Here is a 19,409-nt window from a genome sequence, read left to right on the forward strand (position 1 = left end):
AAGGATAACAGAAACAAGAGCAGGTACAGGACAGTGAGAAGGGACTAACAATAGAGGGTCATTTTGTTAACATATAGTTGTTAAGATCTCTACAACACCCCAGGTATCTGGGACAAATGCACAGCAATTATGAAAGTAAAGGATGTGAAACCTTGCAAAGCTGCTGTGAATCACAGAAAACAACACAGATGAGAAAAACTACGGTACAAATAAAATAAACTAGTAAGACAAACAAAAAGAACTAAATAGTATACTAAAATGACAAATGTAAGGCAGAGTTAAAAAAGCAAAGCTAGAGCAAACAGTAAAGCAAAGATGATAAATTTATTATCAGGTTGCTGAAATAAACATAGGGAACACCACTGCAAGCAATGCTGCAGTTACTAATGAAGTTAAGAGGATATTCCAGGTCAGGTTAAATCTCCTGAGAAGCTGGGCGGGTACAGGAGGGCAAAAAAGCTATGAAACTGTCAAAGACTGGTTAAAATAATACTGGGTAACTATGAAGATCAAATCAATAAATGCAGAAAGAGTGGTCACAATCAAAGGAACTCCATTAGACAGGTGCAGAAGGACAGAAAAGATATGAAAGTTTTAAGCCTGGGCAATTACTCCATGTGAAAATCAAACTATGCATCTGGTGTCTGTAAGTGAAATATCTTAACCATTATGCCAACCTTGCACCCAATATGAAGCCTGAAAATCAAATGTCCGCCATTGGTGTGACTTCAGTCCTCAAAGATTTACTGGTGATTTGCTAGAAAACTACAAATTTATGAGCAATGGACAAACTATAAGTCAAAAAAATCTGGACATTCTGCAAAAATCTGGACAGTTGAGATCAATGTCTCCATCTCTCTCCCCCCATCTCTCTCTCTCTTTCTACTGAATTGCATGCATTATTGTATTACTGTAATAAAAGTGAATACTACAGCACTGAGCAGTTACATTTTTTTCTTTTAATATTTATCAATTGCTTAATTTTTCATAGATTTTATAGGCTGTTTCCTTCAGTAACTGTAGTACTGTTCTAAAATGTGCCACTTACACCTGAGGTGATGTCCGTGCATTACATTGCCATTGCTGCATGCTGCTTTGGTGGTTTGTTTCCCTCCATTTCAGGTCTTGCTGTAATAAATCATACTACATTTTTTGTCTTGTTTTATATATTTTTTTATTATGTTAATTTGTTTTTCTCCCTTTATTTTCATTTTCTGCAGGACTGGTGCAGAGTAGGCAGAGGTAAGACAGTAGCCACCATGCCAACTGTGTTTGGTCCACAAGAGACCCCAGGCCAACCACTATGCATGGTGATAAAGGTCAATCCAAAGTGACCTAGAGGATTCACTGCTGGCCTCTGTTGCTCCTTCTACAGAGGGTGGCATATGCTTCTCATCATACAGTAGCACAGAGGAGCCATCCTAGATCACTCAGTGTGGTTTGACATCTAGTGAGGACCAAGGTGGACATGCAGCTTGATGCCTGCACTGCCACCATGGATCACCTCTTCATTTGTCTGCAAGAGCTTTGTAACCTGCTGGCCCCAAACACCAGGCTACCAAGAGGCAGAGCCTGCCCATGATGTCACCCACAGAGAGGTGGGCTCACCTCTGCTCTGGCTTGGCAAGCCTTCTACATCCCATCCTATCAATATTACTGTGCCCCCCCATACATCACTCCATACCAACTGCCCGCTGTTTGTAGTCCAGTCCTCCATATCACTAGTTGCCCACTCTTGGTCACTCTGCATCTATCTACTTTGGCATTGTTGCCCACCTTTTATGTCACTACCTTCCTTGCCAGTCTTTAAATTAAATGCTAGTTTGTCTGCTCCTGCTGTCATCCCCCTGTCCTCCTTCCCATACCTTTCCTATGCTATTTTCCACCTCTACCTTTATTCAAAAGAAAAAGGGGAACCTGTCACACAAAAATACCTTTTTTCCCAGACCCCCATGCTAATCTTACTTTCCTATTGTCCTTCCATGTGTCCCCTTGCTTAGTCGTCCCTTTTTCTAGCTGTTCTATACACCCTTTCCTTCACATTTATATAACAAAATATGTTGATGCTTTCCTGTGGAGTCCTTGTATGGGTTCTCAGCTGTGCCAAGGTAGCAGTCATGAGGCAATTTGATGTGCATGTGAATGTGCATAGCACTTGGCACACTACCATCATGCTGATTTCCCCAAGTCATGTGATTACTCAAAGTGGTTGGCTCAGCTGTGCACTGACTACCATTTTTTGACTCTGTAGCTTCATTATGTAGCATGAGCCCCAGCATGTGCTAGGTCAACACTTATGTATACCTAATCTCTATCAGGCTACATCACCATTACTATCTTCAAGGAGCGATTTACCACACCATTGTGCTTCTTCTGAATATCTCCTAAGTTTCCAAGTATATAGCAAATGTCAAAATGTTAAAAAAGAATGTAGCAGAATGTCTCAAGGATGTGGCTTGGAATACAAAGGCAATTACCTCAGAGAAGATCGTTTCAGCATTTTTAGAAGTCCTTCCTTTTCTAAATTTATATTTACTTACTACATGTGCAAAAAACATAGTTCACTTGATACCTTGTCAAAACAACTGGCAGTAAAGTATACAGGGCAAAATATATAGCATATTACATTTCTTTATTTTGAACTAAATTTGACAACAGTATCTGAGCCACTTTTCCACTGTTTATGTTAAGAAGATACTCAAAACTATACTTGTTCAATTTATTAATTATTTGATATGTGTTTACTGGGAAAGTCTGACTGAGATAGAAAGTGCACATTTTCAGCGGTGGCCCAAGGACAAAACCTCCACAATCTTTCAAAAATCAAGTACAGATATTTCAAATCACAAAAGATCTTGTTACACTACAAAACATCAAGTACAGATATTTTAAATCGCAAAATATCCTGTTACGGTACAAAACATAAAAGTGAAAAGAATTGTTGTAATAAAAAAAACATAGAACATATGTTTCATACTAGAGTACAATGAAAAACAATAATATGAATTGGAGAAAATATGTGAGGAAAAACTCAATAGTTACATTATTTGTTACATAGATTAGTAAGTGATAAATAAGACCCAAGACAATTCTAATAAGACATTTAGAGATATTTGAGATCACATGATTAGAGGCAGTGAGGGGAAACTGAATGATGTGTTAGTATGTGAGATGGTGTTCATATTATAATTATAGAAGGAAGAAGGGTTGAGAGAAATAGATTATAAACAGAGTGTAGGTAGGGTGTCTTCAGTTAGCTTAGGTGAAAGAGCAGAACAAAGGTCTGCAAAGATGAAGTGAATAAGGTGTGATTTAGGCTGAAGGGGGTGAGTGAAGTATAGTGAGTAGGTTCAGCCAGGAGTGGCACAGGAGGAGGTCCATGATTTTGTAAAGTACCCCTTTAGGGAGCATTTAAAGGTGGGTAGGTTAGAAATAGATCTGGTGGTTAGAGGTAGGGAGTTCCATTTTTCTGCTACTGAGTATGAGTATAGGCTTTGCCCAGGGGATTTATGTGGTTTACTTATGGTGAGAAGTTGTTTGTTTTCTGATGTGAGAGTTCTTTTAGGGAATTATACTTTGATTAAAAGGGTAAGAAATGGGCAGGCTAGTGGTTTGTGTATGATTTTATGTATTTATTATAAGTTGAATGTAGGAGAGGTGGAGTTCCAGTCAGATAAGGGTATGCAGAGCTTTACAGTGGTGGGTAAAGGAGGATGAATTAGTAGCAAACTTAGCAATTTTGTTGTAGCAGCTTTCAGGTTTGTTTTTATTGATGAATGAGTCAATAAGCATGATCTGCATCTGGAGGTTCATGGGGGGGATGCCTGAAAGACCCTGGGAATGTGGCATATGACAACTGAGTCTAGACTAACTTGTGGAATTGTACTTGAAAGAAATATCTACAGCCTAGTTAAAGTCTACAGTCTGGGACTTTTTTAAGACAGCCTGTATTCGGAAAGATTTTGATGAATTTTAATTTTGTTTGATGAAAAAGTAACTGAAAGTTCTGTTCCATTTTTGTTTTGAGCCAGGTGAGCTGCTATTATTATTTTTTTGCTGTGATGTTACAAAACAAATATGTTTTTTTATTGAAATCCTGCCTCCATTGTCTCCTAGGATCTTAAAATATACATATATAAAATGCACACTTTGCATATGAATATATAGACACATGAAAGTACGTATAAATACCCAAATGTACGAAACTTCATGGGGAAACTTGCAATAAACCACTCAAGAACAGTTGCATTATGACTGATAGTGTAACTGAAAACTATGTTATGCAGTTTGACTTTGATATTGTAATTCTACTGCACTTTTAAATGTTTTTTGCTTAATCTAATTGCTACAGTGTTTCTGCTTTTACTGTTTGTGACTGCACCATTTCCTGCACTTGATTTCAACTATACTGTTAGTCTAAATAGTATAGTCTAGATTCAGATCTGCTGAATCTAGCCTGTTATTGATACACTTGAGCACTAAAACAGCCATCTTATATTAAGAACGACACCCCTGTGGCATAATAGTGTAGATCTGGACTTGTCTGAGCTAAGGATTGCTGGAGAGGGGTTCACTGTGTGCTTTCCTATTGGCAGATTAGCTTAAAAGTGTTTATGCTTGCCTGTATTTAAGCCTTGTGTTTGTGCTTTGCTATTCACCATGTAGCAGGGGTTAGTTGTGCCCTGTATAGCCGCAAATGCTGTCAGTAGACTCATCCCAAGCTTCTCTGCTGCACTACAGGCAACTCAGCAGCAATGTCACACTTATCATCCCTAGCCACCTTTGTTGGTTCTAGTGCAAAAACTGGTCTAACTAGACAACTGCCTTCCCTAATAGTACCTAAAGTAAAAAACTGATATAATGGACGGGCAATTTCCCATCATTTCTCTGGCCAGCCTGGTTGAAATGGACATCCTGAGGCAATGTAGTAATTGCCTTAGGTATACTGACAACCACTTACTTCTAAAACAAATACCCTATGTGAGAGATGTAATTATGCTATGAAATTGGAATCAGTTCTCTCACGTAACAACAAACCGGACATTAAACAGGTTGTCAGCACACACATTTCACCTCTCACACAAAATAAGTTCATGACACATTAACCCACATACAGCGAGGTACTCACTAGAAGTCTAACAAAAGATCAGAGACCTCACAAACTTAAACCATTTGCACACACTGCTATGCATATAGAAACCACTGCACATAATAACACATATACCAGTGTCTCTACAAATAAGCCCCTAAGGCAAAACATCTCAAAACCTAATGTCTTGGTCATAGGCAACTCCATAGTGAGAGACACAGATGTCCCCTCATCAGGCTGGACAAGGAGAAGATCACGGTCAGCTGCCTGTCACGTGCCAGGATCTGTCAAATTGTGCATGCACTTAAGTCATTCAACAAGAAGTACCCTTATGACTGTCATTGTCCATGTTGAGGTGAATAACTTGAGACATATCTCTCTGGACTATATAAACAAAGAAATGACTGAACTCTCAGATTATCATCCCAGGCAGGTAATACTCTGGCCCTAAGCAGCATTCAACCTTCACCCAAGATGATGCCACAATATAAACAAAAAATGATTGACTTCAACAATTGGCTTAATTTCTGGTGTCAGTCCAGGAGGATCCAGTATCTGTCAGCCTGGGAAGATATAGTCAACAGGCCACACTGCTTTGTTAAAGATGGCCCACACCTGTCTTCTCAAGGATTTTGGATACTGGCAAAGGAGCTTGCCTCATCCATAGTGCCTTTTTAAAGCAATGTCAAAACAACAAACTTTCCAGCATAACAAAATCCACTGGAGACCAACTCAAGGTTCTGCTGCTTAATGCTAGGAGTCTAAACAGGAAACTGCACTCCCTAGAAGCACTGCTCACTTTGGAAGATGCTAATGTCTGTGCAGTCACTGAGACCTGGTTCAAGGCCGTGGAGAGCACCCCGGCTGTGCAAGGCTACAAAGCATTCTACACATTCAGACCTCAAAACGATTGTGAAAGAACCAAAGGTGGAGGTGTAACCATCTTCATTAAAGCCAAGTATACCTCATGACTGGTCAAACAGTATGACTCTGTTGAGCTAATACATGTCCAATGAACTATAGGCAAAATAGCCAAGCACATCATTGCTAGCTATAGGTCCCCCATCATGAACCAAGAAAAGCACACCACCTACCTGGACTTACTGGAGTCACTCATCAAATAGCCCAAGACACTTCAGTCATCGGAAATTTCAGCTATCCTTCCATCAACTGGGTGACGTACATGAGCACAAACATACATGGCCAGAGGTTCCTGGACTTTGTCAACACAAATGCTCTGCAAAAGATAGTCTGCACCTCTACAAGTGGCTCAAATATCCTAGACATAACTATTCACCAATATGGGGGTCACTGCACTCCCCTCCCCCGCCCCGTGTGATGTCTTCCCTAGTAGGATTGGACCATAAATCAGCCTAATTCAAAGTAATTATTGCACCTGACACCTCCACAGGAGCAAAACAACTAAAAAACTTTTCTAAAGCAAATTACAACCTATTAAGAGATGGCATAAAAAGTTTTATATCCCCGAAATCACAAACAACAATGACTCCTATGTGGAGTTGTACATAAACGCTCTGTATAAACACTTAAACTGTATAGACTCAGCTGTACCTAACCACATCAAACCTAAGTCCTCAAAAAAAAAAACAATCCACTCTGGTGGACCGCAAGTATAAACAGGTTATAACAAGAGGAAGAAACTGATGTCTAAGAACAAGAGGGAACTGACAAAGCAGAGGAAAAATTCCCTCCACAGCTTGAACAAGCAAATCATAACTTTTGTAAAGTCCTCTAAAGCTAATTACAAAGCTAAACCTGCAACCCTAGCTAAGGACAACTGTAAGGCATTCTTTAACTACGTTCAAAATCTAAAAGGGAATGCCTAGCCATGTGCCAAACTGGTGGTGGAAAGTACCACTCATACTAAATTGAAGGAAATGACCAACCTGCTAGCTGACAGATTTGGCACAAACTTCAACCCCCTGTCCCTACCAGACATACCCCAAAGCATACCTATCAGTAGCCCTCTGCCCAGTATCTCTATAGATCTGGTCATGTCTGCTCTTTCCGAGGCCAAAAACACAGCCTCTCTGGAACCAGATAACATCCCAGGTTGCTTACTAAACAATCTAAAACAGGACCTAGTGGACCCAGTTGGCATTCTCTTTAACCATAGCCTGAGAACTGGCTTTGTTCCAGCAGAGTGGAGAACACCATCAGTAACCTCTTGCACAAAGCCGTTAATCAACCAACCCTGGGAGCTATAATACCATAAGTCTAACCAGCCTCATCTGCAAGGCCATGGAAAGAATCATCATGGACTTCATCTGCAAGGCCATGGAAAGAATCATCATGGACTTTATCAACAAGGACATAGGCAACCTTCAAACTCTAGACCCAACCCATTTAGGCTTCATTAAGTGTAGATCATGCTTATTAAACCTAATAGACTTCCTCAAGAAAGTCACCAAAGCCCTGGATGAAGGTAAGATGGTGAATACCACCTGTCTTGACCTAGCCAAGGCTTTTGACACAATCCCCCACTCAGATATCATTGAGAAGCTCTCCCAGCTGGTGAATAACCATTACATCACAAGATGGGTAGTCAACTGGCTTGCCGACAGAGCACATGCTGTCAAAGTTGGTGACTCCACCTCTACCTATAGACCCATCACCAGTGGCATACCACAAGGATCTGTGCTGGGCCCTTTACTGCTTGAAATCTACTTCTCATAAGTCCAGGCCAAAGTAGATGGCCTTTGGCTTACCAAGTCTGCTGATGATTGCAAATTGAGTGCAATCACGGACTCCTCCAATGATGTCAACATATTACTGGAGGGGCTAACACAAACAAATGATTGGTGCCAAAGCCATGGTCTAAAACTTAATGCAAAAGAGTGCATTATTATCCCCCTTGGCAAAGTGGAATTCCATGCTAATTACACTATTGACAGCACCTCCATAAGTTCAAGCCTAATGATGCATGATCTGGGAACACAGGTTGATAGCAATCTGAACTTTGACCACCAAGTTTCTACAGTGGTAAGGACATCCTTCTACCCTGCACATCTCATAAGTAGGGGCATCACATCCAGGACTAAGGATGTTATAACTTCACTGTACTTGACCCACATCAGACCATTAATAGATTATAATGCTCTCTTTTGCATGTACTTCACCAAACACCTGCAGCAGCCAGAGAGACCAAAGAGGTTTCTCACCAAGAAAATACAGGGCCTCCAAACCATGACTTACACTGATAGACTGAAAGCCCTGTCACTGTACTCTGTATCTTATAGGCTACTGAGAGGCAACTTGTGCCTAGCCTACCCTGATGGAAATACTGAACATCTGCATGTCAAATGGCACAAGAGTTACCTGCTCTAGGGATCTTAACCTAGCCTGTGACATAAACAGAACATGGTGGAGAGACAGGTATATCTCCCAGAGATTGCCGCTCCTCTGGAATAAACTTCCAATTCACATGAAGCAGCGCTCCTCACTGACCCTATTCAAGCCCAACCTATAGAAATGGATGGGAGATCACAAATTCACTGTGGGGGTAGCACCCATGTCCCTCATGAACAGGGGTAGTCCGTGTTGATCATAGACTCACCCTGCAAATTATGTCCATCTAACCAAAAACAATTAGGGCAACTCAAGATTAACATAGCTAGGATTGTAACCTCCTATAAACCTTTGAACCTAAAAGTAGTGCTTGTTTTTAGTGTTATCAGCAACATAGTCTGGGTAAATATTTGTTGAAATTCACCTGCACTAATTTGCAATTTATCTTGAATAAAAATGCATGTAAAACAAGTATGGGGAAAACTGCATACATGTGAGAAATAGTACAGTATATTTCTTACACACCCACACACATGTTCCTTTGTCAGGCAAGAGGATTGATAAAGTATTAAGGTAAATGCTAATAAGTGGGCAGGTAGGTATGTACACACACAGATGTGTTTCCGTTGTCTGTTTTATTTTATTTTTTTATTTAAGAGTATAATGTCAAATGTGTTTTTTTGCATTCATTTTAAACATTGTATCCTGCCTCCATATCCTGATAAAAAGATTTTTTGGCACGGAGGGACAAGGCCCTGTGTTCCCTGGCAATCTATGGATTAAGCAGTGGCCCAGGCACTTGTTGGAGATAGTGGGGAAAAGGAGAAATGATGAGGCTTAGTCTGTTCCACTCTATTGAGAAGGAAGGGGAATGATGTGCTAGAGGTGCAAGCCATTCTTATAAGTCTGGATTGAGAGTGGACCTATGAACAATAGCCAGGCAAATGAATGGGCAGTACTCATGTTTTAGCTGCCTTGGGGTGAGGACATACCTGAGAATTATGCCTCATGGTTCACCATGGTCTATCAATAAGACATAGTGGGTAGTGAATAGGGGCTCCAGTAACATGTCAGCCCAGCCACCATGAGCAGCAGTGGCAATTCTTGGTTCCATTCTCCTCCTGCACCCTGTCTTTACCAGTACAGCCTAGAGATGGTGACTGCAGTCCTGAGGGGCTAAATGCCCAGATGATACTGCATAATTAAGAAGAGTGGGGAAAGGAGGCTTCGAGTGAGCCAATCTGCCACCTTATTTCAATCCAAATCCAAGTATGGCAACCCACAAAAAATAAATATATAAATAAATAAAAGAAGATGTATGTGGTGAAATACTAAGCCATTTCTGGTGTCACCTACCCACAGCATGGCTGGATCTGCAACAAATTTTTTTTACAATAAGTCCAAGAGTGAATACCATGTAAATCGTCAGTTGCCATTGAGCACACAATACAGCCACTGGCTTATCTGTGCATAGCTGCCCAATAAATTACTTTAGTCTAAGGTCAAACATACCTACTTCAAATATGTTAGTCCTTATTTATGAACTAAGGACTGAAATGAAGGTAACGGTTGAAACACATCCAGATAATGTATTTAACGTTCCACAGGATTTTCTTCAGAATTAAAACAAAACTTTTTCCAGATCTGCTAGAGAGAAAAAGGATGCTTTGACACTATCTTAACTTGATGAGCTACAACTGCATATCTTATTCAAGAATCTAACACAACATTTTCTTGCCTGTTGAGCATTAATATCTATTGTGCAAAGCAGTGCTTAGTGCTTACTTTTGCTGTCTGTCATATAAAAGTGCAGCGTGGAATAGGTCATAGGTCAACACTGTTCACAACCTTTTTTGAATTCTAGAGTGCATTGCCAACAATGTGTGCTCCATCTTTTCTTTTTTAATGTTTAACAGTACAATGTTGAAACAGTTCATTCCCCGGTCATTTTAAAATGTTACATATTGCATCATCATCATCAACATAACAGAATGCAAAGCAAAAATGTCACAGCTCCAACTGGAAAAGTATTCCTAGATTCATACATATTCCAAAGCCACTGAGTCATATGACCATTCACACTTTGTCAGTACCCTCCCCTCAGGGTGCACCTCCTTTCTCCAGGAGGGACATATCAGTTAGTCCTGGAGCAAATGTATGGATACCCATTCAATCATCTAGTTTATGTGTTACGGAAAACAGTGAGTCACACTGCTTAGCATGCAGGGGAAGTTTATTCCAGAGGTTGCAGAGGTGCATGGTTATAAATCTTTCCCTCCAGTGTACTTCATTTATCTTTTGGTGAAGATCAAGGTCCCTGGTGCTACTACTGGAGAAGATATTGGTCTTACAAAGAAACGAATGGTTCAGAACAACTGGGTCTCTAATGGCACAGTTAAATAGAGGTCTCTTAGAAGTCTTTAAGGCACTGCATAAAAGGACAGAGCTTAATTCCTCTCTCAATAGACCAGGGGCTTTAGGCCTGTGAGCTGTTTGATTAGGAACCTTTGTTTTTGTTTTTTTTTCTAATTGTTTGATATGTTTAGTGAGATACATCCCAAAGGGGGTATTGTACTTTCTGGCCTGATCAATGTTCATAAAAGGGGGTGATTACCTTTTCAGACTTTGATGCTGTTCCTTTGGCAATTAACTTAGGTAAATGATAGGATTGTCTGACAACTGTTATCATATGATGGCTAAAAGAGAGTGCGCTATCAACCCACATATGTCCCTAACATTTGTAGTGGTATGCTGTCTATACAGTATGATGAGGGGAGGAGTCAACTACCAAAAGTGATAACTGCATTTTTTAGTATTTAGTTTGATCCTATTTTTAGTACACCAAAAGTTTACTATGGAGAGTTCATTCTCAAGGGTTTCCATGCCATAGGGTGACTTAGCAACATCCAGTTTGCAGTCACTGCAAATTTTACTAGTCTGAAGTCTTGGAGATCTGAGACGTAACCACCAAAAAGGAGAAGTCGTAGTACTGAGCTCTAAAGGACACCACTAGTCATGGTCATACTTTCTGATGAGGCACCTGCAACTTGCACTGTGTGGGTTCTTTCATTTAGTTTGCTATCCATCTGATTACACATGGGTCAGTTTTTGAAGCACGTAGCTTTTTTATGATGCCAGCATGAGGAATTGTGTAGAAAACCTTGGCCAGGTCAAAGCATACTGTGCACACTATATGGTCACCATTCACAGCCTGCATAATCCTTTCAAAGTTTATCAGATTAAACAGACAAGACCCACACTTCACAAAGCCAAGATGCTGAGGGGTCAAGTCTAACAAGACTTATCACAGTTTATGAGGTCAGTCCTAATACATTACATGGCTTTGCCAATGAGGCTTATAGGGCTGAAAGTCTGTAATTATCCAGGTTGAATGCAAGGCCACCCTTATGGAGGGGCATTACCATTGCAGTGCACCACTTATCAGAAACAAAATCAGTAGCTAAACTTAGGTTAAAATATCAGGTATATTGTCAGGTCTCATGAGGAAGTATTTTTAGCCTCCATTAGCACTTTCAATAAATGATCTTCAGAGATAATTGGGAAAGTACGTAATTCAGATATCTTTGGGTTTTGAATAGAAGTCTTGGGAATGAAGCTGGCATTAGTTTTGGTTGCAAGGATATTGGCAATGTCTACTGGGTCAGAAAAAAAGAGCAATGTTGGGTATTACAGTGCCAGATGTTGCTTAGTGGAATCATTTTAAAATACTGTAGATTACTTTCCTATTAGCATAACGTGCAAAGCAAAATGTCACAGCTGCAGTCAGGAACCCCCCCCCCCCCCGAAAAAAGAAATCAGTTTGTCCCATTGTTTTTATTCAAAATTGCAGTTTTTGCAGTCATTTAAAATGCTATACTTTGCTTCCCAGTCATGATAAAATGCAAAGGAAAATGTAACAGCTCTGCTCAGAAAACTGTTTCCTCATCTGGTGAATGTTCCATATTGCATGAAGCAGTACTGTACTTCCATGGTCTTCTGTATAAAAGAATACCACAGAATAGTGCTACACTGTCCCCTACATCTATCTTGTCTTTTCTTTAAATACAGTAGAGTACACTGCCAACAGTATGTGTTCTTATCTTTTTATATCCAACATTACATCAAACATTGCTTTTTACAGCCATTCAGTCATTTTAAATGTTCATAGGTTAGTACTAAGCTAACTGCCCTTGCGAGCCAATTTAAGCCTAGCCAATTATCCCTTATGAGACTCAAACCCCGCACCTTGTGTTTGTAAGGCAAACACCTTAACCATTAGGCCACCCTCCCAGAAGCTACCTCATCAACAAAGAAAGTAAAGCAAAATACACTGTTCTTCCCTGTCCAGTGTGTGTATTACTATGTATTTGCAAAGCAATTCTACTTTCGCTGTTGATTAAGCAAAAGGGTAAAAAAAAAAAAAAAAAGCTTGTTTGAAATTATATAAGAAGCTTAAAATTGTTTAATTTTTTAGTCTGAAGAAGCGATGAGGACATTGCGAAAGCGCTTACTATCTTATTTAATAAAGTGATTTTATTTATCCTTCTATTGGGCGTGTTGGTTCAGTTTTATTATTTTTGTCATTGCACAGTTTTTATTTTTACTGGACCTTTGTCTTAGTCTTGTTGTTTCAACTTGCAATAAAAAAAACATGTTTTCCAGAATGTGTAAGGTTTTTTTTTTTTTTTTTAATTCAACACGACATTGTCATTTGCCATGGAAATTTCACTGCACAATATAGGTAGGCCTCCCTATTGAAATGTTGGCACTTGAAATGCCAAGTGACAAAAAGCGACAAAAAAAAGACTGAAAACCAGGAGAAGAGTGAATCTTGAAATCATTCTTCTCCTTAAAGCCATGAGAACTTATATATACCAAATCAGAGATCGCCAAACCTCAGAAAAAAAGAGACTATTCCAAAAAATGGCATCTTGGACTTAGTATCTACAAGTCTGATCTTTTGGCTATTCAGTCTCTGTATTTTGGGACTCGCTTCAGCAGGTCCCGACATTTTAAATAGTTACCCCCAGGTAATGTAAAAGGCAGATTGCAACTTGCATGCTGTTCAGTGAGTCTACAATACCAGTAGTTAGTGGTGCACTCCTCCAGGTCCTTAAGGAACTGGTTAGCTCTGTCCTTTATCTCAAATTCACCCTGTCTCCCTTACTCAGCATTTATGTCTGCCTTTTTCATAGCATAGAACAATTGGATCTTCCACATTTCTGTGACACAGTGAAAGTGCATCTGACATACAGACATCTATTAATAATTAGCCATCAACTTTTCTCTGAAGAAATTTTCAGAAAAGAAACACTGGCATGAAACTGAATGGGAAACCAGCATTCTGCATATAAAAATGGCTACTTTATATGTTTTGCTAACAGAATTATCCATCTGGGCTGAAGCTCATTTCCAATGGTAGCCTGACAGCACTATCTACAGCAGCTGTGTCAAACTCAAATGACCACGAGGGTTGTATGTGGGCTAGCAATCTCAGCAAAGAACCACAATCTCCAAAACAAACAGGAAATGTAGTCAGTATAGCTAGGAATACAGTATTCACAGTTTTCCTCACCTAGAATAATGCTAGTTTGAGTGCTGTTCAAGACCCAAAGCCTGGGAGTGCTTGATCCCTGGCCTACAGAGTGAAGTTCATTAGCAGCTCATATCCTTGATCATCTGTGCTAAACTGCAAGCAAATTAAAACATATAACTGCATGTTAAATAATAAATTCAAATTATGAAGGCAAAGGTCAATTAAAGTCTCTTATTTCACTACATCTGCTGTCTCTCTTCTGAATTTTGTGACTCAGTCTTGCTGAAGGACTCCTCTCTCTCTCAATTATTTCTGCTGGGGCTCTCATATCCTGTTAATCCTGCCAAGGGCTATCTGGCTCCTTTAATGGTGCTTTGAGTCTCATGACAATGCCATTTCTGGAATACAAGACTGTTAATCAGTGTGAAGCCTAATGATTTTATGAGTTCTGCTGACATTTTTTGTCACATTTTAAACCTCATATGAAGTTCATGACTTTGCTAATCATACTGGTGCTAACACTCTTAATACTGTTGAAACCACCACTTAACCTCTCCATTAAGGCTATTTTGGGGGTTCTCTAACTTTGCAGTATTGCTCTGATTCTTCTGTTCCTCTTGAGAGTCCACTGACTTCACTGTTTGATGCTTGTTCTTAGTCTATCCTTTATGGCAAAAGTCTTGGCCAGGTCGAGGTATACATTGTGCACTGTGTTATGCTCATCCATACGTTACTGACCCTCTCAAAGAAGTATAAAAGGTTAAGGAGGCATGATCTGCCTTTGACAAAACTAAACTGGGTAGGGTCCCATGTCTGTAGGCTTCCTATGTCATTGTTTATCAGATTCATGATAATTCTCTGTATGGCCTTGCATATGAGACTTGTTAGATTTACAGGTGTGCTGTTTCCTTGGTCTATGGAAGGCAACCCCCCCCCTTTTTTGTGTAGAGCAGTAAGTATTGTAGTCTTCCATTCATTTGGCATGACACCTGCCTGGAGGCTATGCTTAGAGATTCTAGTAGGCCTGACAGGTCACATTTCACACTATTCAGAAGGCATCCTTGGATATTATCAGGGTCCATAAATCAGTGTTCTTGGCCATAGAGAGCACGGTTAGGACCTGTGATAGTTGGCAGAAAATGGTAATGGGGGGTATTTCATAGGAAGTGAATGGGGGTGACAGGGGGTAAAACTGGAGCTAATTTTATCAGACAACAATTTGCCATATCTGCCTCCATATAGATGATTCCAGTCACTATTAGTTTGGCACACAGTTGGGGGCCTTACCTTGATTAATCCCCTGAGCTGCTTGCTCAGATTGATGAGGGAGTTTTTACATGATGGGCAATGCCCTTCCTGTTTTTTGTGCATATGATTTTTCTTTTTCTTTTCTTTTTTTTGTTATAGTGTCTGTTTATACTGGGATTCCACCAGCATGGCTTGTTTTTGGAGGTTGTCCTATGTTTAATTTGTCACAGCTATCTCTATGCAGCTATTTACATGATTGTACAGGGTTTCTGTAAATAATTTTTGATAGGCAAGTATCTTCTCAGGGTTTGGGGGGACTTGGAATCTTGCTAGACTGTAGCTTAGTTGGAGGAAGTTAGCCTTGGAATGTTTTTTTAAATGTTCCAGGGTTAGCTGAGGTCCCAGGCTTAATATTCATTTCAAAGGAGACAGCTTTGTGGTCTGACCTGTCCAGTGAAGACTTTACACTAGGGGGAGTACATATTTCCCCCATTTTTTGTGAGGACCAGGTCAAGGATACTTGCACTCCTATTGGGATGCAGACTAGCTGCTCCAGGAGGCTTGTGGTAAAGTCCAGGAATTTCTGAGCCTGCACGTTTAAGGTCATACATGATTCACAGTTAATGTTGGATTAGTTACAGTCATCCATGAATACTGTGTTGAGTTGAAGAATGTCTCCAGTTCATTCAGGTATATAGTATGATCTTCCTGGGTCATGGAGGGGGACCTATAGCTTGCAAGGATGTATTATGGGACTTTACCTATGGTAAGTCGGACACTGAGAAGCTCAAGTGTACCATAATGTTTGACCTGTCTTGAACTGTGTTTGTGATTTATGTAAATTGAGAGTTCACCACTTTTAGATGCTACCTGTGTAGTATCTTGTCTAAATATGTGGAAGGCATTATAGCCTTGCACTGTAGGGGTGGTGTCTGCTGCTTTAAAACAAGTCTCAGTAACTGCACCGATGTCGATGTTCTCCAGGATGAGAGCTTGCAGGAAGTGAAGTTTCCTGTTTTAGACTCCTGGCGCTGAGCAGTAAGACCTTTAGATTATTCTGAGTTGGTTTAGCTAAGTCAGTAGGTTTATCAGGTTGGCACTGCTTAAAAAAGAAACTATGGGGATGGACAAGGTTTTAACCAATAAGGGAAAATCTAGCGAGGGCAGGTGCAGATCATCCCTGGCAAAGCAGCATAGTCTACCATATCCTCCCAGACAGACAAATATTGTCCCTTCTTGGAGTGGAACCAAAAACTAAGAAATTATTAAAGTAAACTGCCTAAATTTATTTAAATTTGTTTTGATGCTAGTGTGCATATGGATGATCATCACACAGCTTTAATTAGATCCCAGCTGAGAACACAATACGTAATTGTTTCCTTCAACCTTCTGCACATGACAATCCTCATTTAAAATAAGAACAGCATTCTGCTACTACCTCTACCCATTAACCAACCATATTATGCAGGCCCCACCATCCCCTGAGTAAGTATGATCCCTTCATTGCATAAGGAAAGAGAATGAATCCTGGTGCACACCAGTGAAAAAACATGGAAAAAATGTCATTCAAACAGGACATAAGCAGAATAAAGCTGTGAGGAGAAATTTGTTATAAGCACTGGAAATAACAAGCTCTAGAGAACTTCATGTAAATGAAAAAATAATGTATTTTGGTTAATACAAGACTTTTGATGTTTATTGTTTTTTCTGTTTAATTTAGCAAAAGAGAACAGGAGCAAACAGTGGGAGAAGTAGCAGCAGCAGTGGAAGCTGTAACAGTACACTTGAACACAGACGAACGCCATCTGGGTCACTGCCTTCATCTGGTAATAACAGCAGATCTGAGAACAGAAACAACTTACATGGATCACTGCCAGCAGAATCTGGTATCAAAAACAAAACACCTGTGAGCTCAGGGAAAATGACCTGCTCATTACCAGCAATTAATAGCAGTGGTATCAGACATGAGACAAAGGCATTGTCTAGATCCCTGTCAACAATTAGAAGTAGCAAGCAAGAAACTGATCTAACACCATATGGGTCTTTACCAGCAATCAGTAACAGAAGTCGGCCAGGGAGAAAAATGAATATGTCTGAATCTCTTCTGCTCCGCCGTTGTGCTGGACTAGAAAACTGATAAAATTATGTAAGGGATTCATGGCAACTGCCAAAAAGCTGCAGTACTGGAAGTCTCAAATACATTGTCTAAGTGCAAACTGGCAGCCTAGACATGATGATATAAACAACTCATGAGTGAAGAATCAGATGCTATAGAACAGTTTTATTAGTATCTAGTAAATGCTGTAGTCCAAATATTTGATATTTATACTGACAGATTTCTGAAAGTCAGCCTATACTGCTAGCTGTTAAAACTTTTATATGAACTTTATAACCCATTTCATTCCTTTCTTAAATCCACTCTTGCTATATTCCTTTACTGCCAAAGCTGATTTTGCTGAGTATCCCTGCCATGCAATATCAGAGAATAACTTACCCTCTCAAAGTGTTTAATAACCCTAAGGCAAGACCTTACTTCTCAGGCACAGTGCTACTGCTTAAGTGACGAGCAACTTCCTACTGTCTGTAGGAAAATACATAGTACGATCACTACAGGTTCACAGACAGTTTGAGAGTGAATCGTTGAGTACTGTTTTGAATGAACATTTCATGTTTTAAGTGTTGGTATTTTTGTTTTTTTTGACTGTTTGATTGCAATAAGTAGCCTACATGTTTTTAGGGCTGTTTGATTCATAACAAGTAGCCTGTATGTGCTTTCCTCTAGACATTGCTATAGCTACATAATATTAATAGTCCAGTAATTCTTGTTAAGTGCAGGTATTCTTTGTGATGGCTTTCTTTCTTTGCATTTATACTCATGTTGATACTGTTTTCTGCACTAATTTAGCTGTGTATTTTTTAGGTTCCACTGGTATACAATTATTGTTTGCTCTATATAGCTTTATTGTGGTTGAAAAAGAGGCTATATGTTGTCCAATCTACCTAGCTGCTCAAAATTAAATCCATATCTCACTACACAGCTTCTGCACACACCCAGAAAAATAAATACACCATGCATAAGTAGTAGCTAATTATGCCCTGCCCTTGCACATAGGTATACCAAATATGCCAAGTAGAATTCTCTTTTTGTTTTCTTAAGAAATTTGTCTTGCCTCCTCTGATTGTATTTTCTATCTTTACAACAGCTGTGAACATCTTCTGCCTTACAGCTTTGTTTTCACATGTCATTTTGAGGGGAAAAAGTTGTGTTGTCACATATACATGGTTTAAAGACCTGTTTTGCATTTCACTGATGCAACTCTTTCCAGTGTGTTGGAACCACTGTACAAGAAGGTGGTGTATTAATGTTTATAATTCAATATTTTAAAAACAGGATTATAAAAGCAAATTATGGGTATGAAGTACTCCACACCCATGTTACAATTAGCAACATTAACTAAAATTTTATAACACTTTCTTGCACGCTGTCCATGTTACGTGAAGGACAAGACAGCTTCCTTAATACACTTACAACTCTTTCCACCGTGGAAAATCATTTTTGACTCGGTGACCTAAATCTTCCTCCCATTGATTGAAAAAGGTATGTCTCGGTCAATCCATCCATTCACAACCCCCTTTTTCCCATATTTGCACTTAATGTCGGAGTGTCACATCAACAATCATATACTGCCAAAGTTCACCATCAGGTAGCTAGCTAACCAGGTACAAAACTACTAGAATTCACAAACATCAAGAATCTCAAGCAGACGGTAAAAATGCAGACATGAGGTAGAAACACATTAGATATCATCCTGGTAAAGATCCCTGCAAGCTATGTTAAACTAAATGTTACTCCACCTCCATTATGCACTGAACACAATGCCACAAAGTATTTCTTAAACACCAAGCCAAAGCTAATAATAATTATACCAATGTTAAGGATTTACTGAGAATTTTCAAAGGGCAACTACAGTGTCCTGATATATATATATATATATATATATATGTATAGTGGAAATCTTGTAATAATACACATGCAGTGCAAGGAGCTTGCTGATTAGGTCCAATATCCTGAATAACACAAAGCAATAAAGCACTTATAGCATAAGACCCAGTTGTAACAAATGTTAAGTGTCCTCTGCGTCAGTTGTTAAGATTCGGTAACATGCCAAGTAGTTTCACCTGCCAATGCTGACCAGCAAATGACAAAGGCAGAATAAAAAACAGATT

General features: G+C 39.5%; 1 protein-coding gene across 2 annotated transcripts in view; it reads left to right on the forward strand.

The window, feature by feature from the left end:
* The window catches only part of LOC122793140, a 291,237-nt gene extending 272,813 nt beyond the window's left edge, over window positions 1-18,424 (forward strand). For both annotated transcript variants that reach the window (XM_044060925.1, XM_044060914.1), the window contains exon 6: window positions 16,903-18,424. In XM_044060925.1, coding sequence (XP_043916860.1) covers window positions 16,903-17,319 — 417 coding nt within the window. In that variant the 3' untranslated portion in view covers window positions 17,320-18,424. The remainder of the gene's footprint in view (window positions 1-16,902) is intronic.
* The last annotated feature ends 985 nt before the right edge of the window (window positions 18,425-19,409 follow it).

Source organism: Protopterus annectens, chromosome 1.part0 (genome assembly GCF_019279795.1).
Source record: "Protopterus annectens isolate FY-2018-M chromosome 1.part0, PAN1.0, whole genome shotgun sequence".
Taxonomy (NCBI): domain Eukaryota; kingdom Metazoa; phylum Chordata; order Ceratodontiformes; family Protopteridae; genus Protopterus; species Protopterus annectens.